This window comes from Oncorhynchus kisutch, linkage group LG16 (assembly GCF_002021735.2).
Source record: "Oncorhynchus kisutch isolate 150728-3 linkage group LG16, Okis_V2, whole genome shotgun sequence".
Classification (NCBI taxonomy): domain Eukaryota; kingdom Metazoa; phylum Chordata; class Actinopteri; order Salmoniformes; family Salmonidae; genus Oncorhynchus; species Oncorhynchus kisutch.
In genome coordinates, this window is record NC_034189.2 from 37,847,130 (window position 1) to 37,854,290 (window position 7,161).

The 7,161-nt window shown below is 43.5% G+C and overlaps 1 protein-coding gene across 1 annotated transcript; it reads left to right on the forward strand.

The window, feature by feature from the left end:
* Positions 1 to 2,803: 2,803 nt before the first annotated feature.
* On the forward strand, positions 2,804 to 6,745 carry LOC109906674 (leucine-rich repeat-containing protein 58-like). Its single transcript, XM_020504502.2, has 4 exons — positions 2,804 to 3,422; positions 5,040 to 5,168; positions 5,334 to 5,611; positions 5,828 to 6,745. Exons 1-4 carry the CDS (start codon positions 2,968 to 2,970, stop codon positions 6,019 to 6,021), a joined length of 1,056 nt encoding a protein of 351 aa, XP_020360091.1. The 5' UTR covers positions 2,804 to 2,967; the 3' UTR covers positions 6,022 to 6,745.
* The last annotated feature ends 416 nt before the right edge of the window (positions 6,746 to 7,161 follow it).

Sequence of the window (7,161 nt, forward strand, 5' to 3'; positions counted from 1 at the left end):
TGGAATGGTTAAGCACATTTTTATTGATACACTTTTGACTGAATGTGTGTGTGCTCCTAGACCTTAGTGCTGCTTTTGATACCATCGATCACCACGTTCTTTTGGAGAGATTGGAAACCCAAATTGATCTACACGGACAAGTTCTGGCCTGGTTTAGATCTTATCTGTCGGAAAGATATCAGTTTGTCTCTGTGAATGGTTTGTCCTCTGACAAATCAACTGTCAATTTCGGTGTTCCTCAAGGTTCCGTTTTAGGACCACTATTGTTTTCACTATATATTTTTCCTCTTGGGGATGTTATTCGAAAACATAATGTTAACTTTCACTGCTATGCGGATGACACACAGCTGTACATTTCAATGAAACATGGTGAAGCCCCAAAATTGCCATCGCTAGAAGCCTGTGTTTCAGACATAAGGAAGTGGATGGCTGCAAACGTTCTACTTTTAAACTCGGACAAAACAGAGATGCATGTTCTAGGTCCAGAGAAACAAAGAGATCTTCTGTTGAATCTGACAATTAATCTTAATGGTTGTACAGTCGTCTCAAATAAAACTGGGAAGGACCTTGGCGTTACTCTGGACCCCGATCTCTCTTTTGACGAACATATCAAGACTGTTTCAAGGACAGCTTTTTTCCATCTACGTAACATTGCAAAAATCAGAAACTTTCTTTCCAAAAAGGATGCAGAAAAATTAAACAATGCTTTTGTTACTTCTAGGTTACACTACTACAATGCTCTACTTTCCGGCTACCCGGATAAAGCACTAAATAAACTTCAGTTGGTGCTAAATACGGCTGCTAGAATCCTGACTAGAACCAAATAATTTGATCATATTACTCCAGTGCTAGCCTCTCCACACTGGCTTCCTGTCAAGGCAAGGGCTGATTTCAAGGATTTACTGCTAACCTACAAAGCATTACATGGGCTTATCTCTCTGATTTGGTCCTGCCATACATACCTACACGTACACTACGGTCACAAGACACAGGCCTCGTAATTGTCTCTAGAATTTCTAAGCAAACAGCTGGAGGCAGGGCTTTCTCCTATAGAGCTCCATTTTTATGGAATGGTCTGCCTACCCATGTGAGAGACGCAAACTCAGTCTCAACCTTTAAGTCTACTGAAGACACATCTCTTCAGTGGGTCATATGATTGAGTGTAGTCTGGCCCAGGAGTGTGAAGGTGAACAGAAAGGCTCTGGAGCAACGAACCGCCCTTGCTGTCTCTGCCTGGCTGGTTCCCCTCTTTCCACTGGGATTCTCTGCCTCTAACCCTATTACAGGGGCTGAGTCACTGGCTTACTGGTGTTCTTTCATGCCGTCCCTGGGAGGGGTGCGTCACTTGAGTGGATTGAGTCGCTGATGTGATCTTTCTGTCTGGGTTGGCGCCCCCCCTTGGGTTGTGCCGTGGCGGAGATCTTTGTGGGCTATACTCGGCCTTGTCTCAGGATGGTAAGTTGGTGGTTGAAGATATCCCTCTAGTGGTGTGGGGGCTGTGCTTTGGCAAAGTGGGTGGGGTTATATCTTTCCTGTTTGGCCCTGTCCGGGGGTATCATCGGATGGGGCCACAGTATCTCCTGACCCCTCCTGTCTCAGCCTCCAGTATTTATGCTGCAGTAGTATATGTGTCGGGGGGCTAGGGTCAGTTTGTTATATCTGGAGTACTTCTCCTGTCTTATCCGGTGTCCTGTGTGAATTTAAGTAGGCTCTCTCTAATTCTCTCTTTCTCTCTCTCAGAGGACCTGAGCCCTAGGACCATGCCTCAGGACTACCTGGCATGATGACTCCTTGCTGTCCCCAGTCCACCTGGCCGTGCTGCTGCTCCAGTTTCAACTGTTCTGCCTGCGGCTATGGAATCCTGACCTGTTCACCGGACGTGCTACCTTGTCCCAGACCTATTATTTGACAATGCTGGTCATTTATGAACATTTGAACATCTTGGCCATGTTCTGTTATAATCTCCACCCGGCACAGCCAGCAGAGGACTGGCCACCCCTCATAGCCTGGTTCCTCTCTAGGTTTCTTCCTAGGTTTTGGCCTTTCTAGGGAGTTTTTCCTAGCCAACGTGCTTCAACACCTGCATTGCTTGCTGTTTAGGGTTTTAGGCTGAGTTTCTGTACAGCACTTTGAGATATCAGCTGATGTACGAAGGGCTAAATAAATACATTTGATTTGATTTGCGTGCGTGTGTTCTTTGGATACTTAAGCAATAAGGTACGAGAGGGTGTGATATATGGTCAATATACCACGGCTAAGTGCTGTTCTTACACACAACGTAATGCGGAGTGCCTGTATACAGCCCTTAGCCGTGGTATATTGGCCATATACCACAAACCCCCAAGGTGACTTATTGCTAATATAAACTGGTTACGAATGTAATTAGAACAGTACAAAATAACTGTTTTGTCATACCAGTGGTATACCTCTCCGGGCTGAACCACCCAGTTTATAGTAGTCATTGTATCGTTCCACATGTATTTTATGATTTCACATTTTGTGACATAAGGTCTACCACTAAAACTAGTAGGGCATATTACAACATATTAGATATGGTTCCTCATAGGCTAATAGAAATGAGAGCTGGGGTTTCCTATTGCAAAGTTAATTGACCATATGTTTCAGCGTGAAAACATTTACAAAGCATCCACACACGCGCAAACTTGATTTCCTGACATGGAGACCTGTGGCACCAGAGCAAGCAGGCATGCACGGGTTAATTTAAACTGGGGGCGGAGAATCCAAAGTCTGACCAGCCTTTTAATACCGACTACATGTGAACTTGATGCAAATGTGACAGCTGTGCGTGTGCGGTCTGTCTTTAATGGAAAAGGATTTGCACATGAGCAGAATGCATAAAGAGGCTTTATACGGTCGTGATCAGTGCTGAAAGAGCATATACTTTGTAAAATCACATTGTAATTCATTCATATGTTTGAACTAGGTGGATAGCAATTGGTATTGAATATGGAGCTATTTGCAACAGTTGATCAGGGGGGTTGCATTTTGGACATGTCCCATCTGAATCTGGAGAGTTTAAATTTGGACACTGTCGGTGACGAACGGAGGAGAGTGACCCAACAACTCTACCTGTATAACAACCGACTGACAGTGTTTCCCGCTTCGGTATGTCTGTTCTCCAAATTGGAAGTTCTGGATATAAGCAACAATGGATTAACGGTTCTCTGTGAGGACATTCAACGTTTGTCAAACCTCAAAACACTCATAGCCAAGAACAACCGTTTGAACGAATTTTCGTTCCCAAAGGAATTTGGGTCCATGCAGATAGACACATTGAACTTCAGTGGGAACATGTTTGAAGAGGTGCCCACTCAGTTTCTAAAACTTCAGCGATTAAAATATCTGTCTCTTGGGGGTAACAGACTCAAAGCTATCCCCGCAGAGATAGAAAATATTACCAGGTAAGAATACCGATACATTATAGCGGTAACAATTTAGGCTAACGGTATTTGTTACAAAGCAACTAACTACCTCCACGTTAATTACCATATAATCATAGGTTTTATAGCCACTTAATATAAAGGGGGACTTTTAACAAACAACTATCTGTACACAGCTATGCATGACGAAGGGAGGTTGTTGAAACTTAGATGAGCTTTAAGCTTCTGAGCTTTTATAAACACTTAGCTTCTAATAACCCAACGTTGGGACACTCAAATGTGAATAAAGAAATTGCCATTTCAAGCTTATGTTGCCCTTATCATATATATTTTTAGTAATTTAGCATACACTCTTATACAGAACGACTCCTAGGAGCCATTGGGGTTAAGTGCCTTGCTCAAGGGCTCATCGATAGATTGTTCACCTAGGTCAGGGGTTCAAACCAGCAACCTGTCACTTACTGGCCCATCACTCGTAACCACTAGGCTACCTGCCACCCTACCTGATAATAGCATGCTCATAATAACCATTATGTAGTAGCCGGCTAGAATAATAAGCTCTGTTGCTGTCTTAATGAAATGACTGGGCCTCCAGGACTGCAGCTGTGATTTCATAGTGTGCATTCAGGAACTAGATGGTGAGGGTTAAGATAACGGGCAAATACATTTGCATAAAATCCATACTGTCGCTGTATTCACCTAGATGGGTTCCACATGAGCATGCGGTTCCAGATCATGTCCTGCATGATGGTGCAGGGGCCCATCGTCTCCGTCTTGGGGCTGCATTGACACACTTCTTTGGAGTCGGCTCGTCAGTGTGGCTTAGCCTGTCTGGCTGGCTGTGTGCCATGTTACAAAATCAGGTCATTTGACATATTGCCTGCGGCTATGGATTCCCACAGTGGGGGACTGGCACCGTGAGAGGAACATGGGGGTTCGGGATTTGGAACAGAGTGGAGAATAAGTTATAGAGTAAAGACAAGATGAAAAGGTCCATTGGACTCCCCCCAAAATCCCACAGCATCCTTCAAACGGTGTTGTAGCTAAGTTAGCAGCTGTGCTTTGCATCATAAGGCCTTCCCTCTTGACGTTTCTATCATAGGATCTCTCTCTCTTTCTCTCTCTCTCTCTCTCTCTTGATCCCTTTCTAAAAAGAGAAGACGTTTTACAATCAGAGTTATTTTACCATCATCTCACCTCTTCTGTATATCTTCCGTTGACATAAAATTGTCAAACAGCGGAGTTAAATTCCGAACGCTCCCTCTATCTCCTCTCTCTTTCTTCTGTTGTCAGTTTGATCAGAGAAAGTTGGCAGGTGTTCTGGAGGTGTTCAAGAGTGTAGTATGTGTGTAACCTTATCACAGTGGTTCTACAAAAACAAACAGATCACTCAGTCAATACAGCCTGTCCTCTGGGATCTTTGAACCCCGGAATTTCAACATGCTTCTTCTGGATTTAAATTAGAACTGTTTAGGCCATTCTTGACCTTTGAACATTGTGCTTTATATAATCCACAGGATTATTTTTAGGCTGTAGAAAACTGGTTCAATTTAAGATCCTACATCTGTATGTTAATTTAGCAATGTTCCCTGTCATTCCAAGTGTGAAGAAAAACACCTTTTCTCTGATCTGATGCAGTCTGGAGATGCTTTATTTGGGTGGGAACCTCATCATCTCCATCCCCCCAGAGCTGGCCAACCTTCGCGGTCTCAGATACTTGGTCCTTTGTGATAACCGGATACAGAGTGTACCCCCCCAACTCACAAGGTGAGGGCCATCCCATAGGAGAAACACTGACTTTACATAATTTTCTCATGTGACCGACAGTTTTTAAAGTTTTTTTACTTAGGTCTCCTGTGTGTCATAAGACTGTGTTAGCCTGCTGAGCTAAAGCCATGATTCACGGTCATGTCTGAATATGTCTGTTTGTAGACTCTACTCCCTGCGCTGCCTCAGTCTCCATAACAACCTACTTACCTACCTACCGCGGGAGATCCTCAGCCTGGTGCACCTGCAGGAGCTCAGTCTCCGCGGCAACCCCCTGGTGGTCCGCTTCATCAAGGACATGACTTACGACCCCCCCTCCCTCTTGGAGCTGGCCGGACGGACCATCAAGTCCCGCAACCTTCACTACCACCCCAATGACCTGCCTGGAAACCTGGTACAGTACCTGAACCTGGCCAGCAAGTGTCCCAACCCTAAATGTACCGGTAAGTGCAGGAGAGGGGACAGGTTTAAGTTACATACTTATGTACTAGTATTTGTGAGTGGATCAGAGGAGGCTCATCCAGGGAGGAAGAGAAGGCTGGGATTCCTCAATAATTTGAGGAAAAATTCAAATAAAACATATTCTTTGTAATAAAATCACACCTTGAGATATTTCTATTGCTCTCATATTGTTGTGCTACTTGCCTTCTTCCTCTCAGGTGTGTACTTTGACTCGTGTGTGAGGCACATCAAGTTTGTGGACTTCTGCGGGAAGTACCGGCTACCCTTCATGCACTACCTGTGCTCCCCAGAATGCACCTCTCCCTGCAGCTCCAACCCGCAGAGCGACGCTGAGTCGGAGGACGAGAGATGCGTGTCGGCCGACAGGCTGCAGAGAGTGCTTCTGGGATAGAAGAAAGTCAAAGGACCTCGAGTTCACTGACACACATACTGGATGATGGACAGTTTCCATGACTCCCAACTGACCTGACTAACCCAACTTCTCCTGTGCCAAATACGATAAACACTGACACTGAGCTGTTCATTTACAAAAGAGTGCCACTTTCAACTTGAGATGTAGGATTCCTCAAGGACTGATTGTAATGTAAATTAACCACAGTTTATTATTGATATTTGGAGCCGTAGCGTTTTAAACATCTAACTGAAGCTTATGGAATACTGATTTTGTTGTAGACCACTCATCAAATGTATTTTCATGTACATCCTCAGTTTGTAGTTTCTGTGTTGACATGAAGGGCTGAATGAATTGTATGTCAAATTGATTTTCTTTACAATATAGACTCAGAAACACAGAATGTGTTTCATGCTTGTTTTAAATCACCTCTCTTCTTAAGTTACCCTTTAATCGTCATACTTCTGTTGACACTGGCTGCTTGCGCATGCAGTCCTAATATACAGTAGTCTCTGTCACCTGTAGCATTTACCCACCATGCATTAATGCCTTCCCTTATCTCACAAAACAACTTTTGTTGTTACTAACCAAGGGGAAAGTTGTGTATGTTAATGTGATGATTTCTTGTTCAAAGAGACTAATCCAGAGCTTGTACTGTGAATTAAATGTTGGTTTGATTATTTTAAATTAATCATTTATTTGAATAAATCAAAATGAATATTTATATATTTTATCTGTTGATTTTATACATACAGTGTATCATTGATATGAGTACTGTTCTGTGAACTGGATACATAAGATAATGCTAGATAATGCTGTTTTATTTGTATTTGTATGTATTGCACCTTTATTTAACTAGGTAAGTCATTTAAGAACAAATTCCTATTTACAACGACGGCCTATCAAAAGGCCTCCTGCGGGGACGGGGGCTGGGATTGAAAATAAAAATATAGGACAAAACGCACATCACGACAAGAGAGAACACAACACGGCATAAAGAGAGACCTAAAGACAACAACATAGCATGGCAGCAACACATGACAGCACAGCATGGTAGCAACACATGACAGCATGGTAGCAACACATGGCAACAGCACAACATGGTAGCAGCACTAAACAGGGTACAAACATTATTGGGCA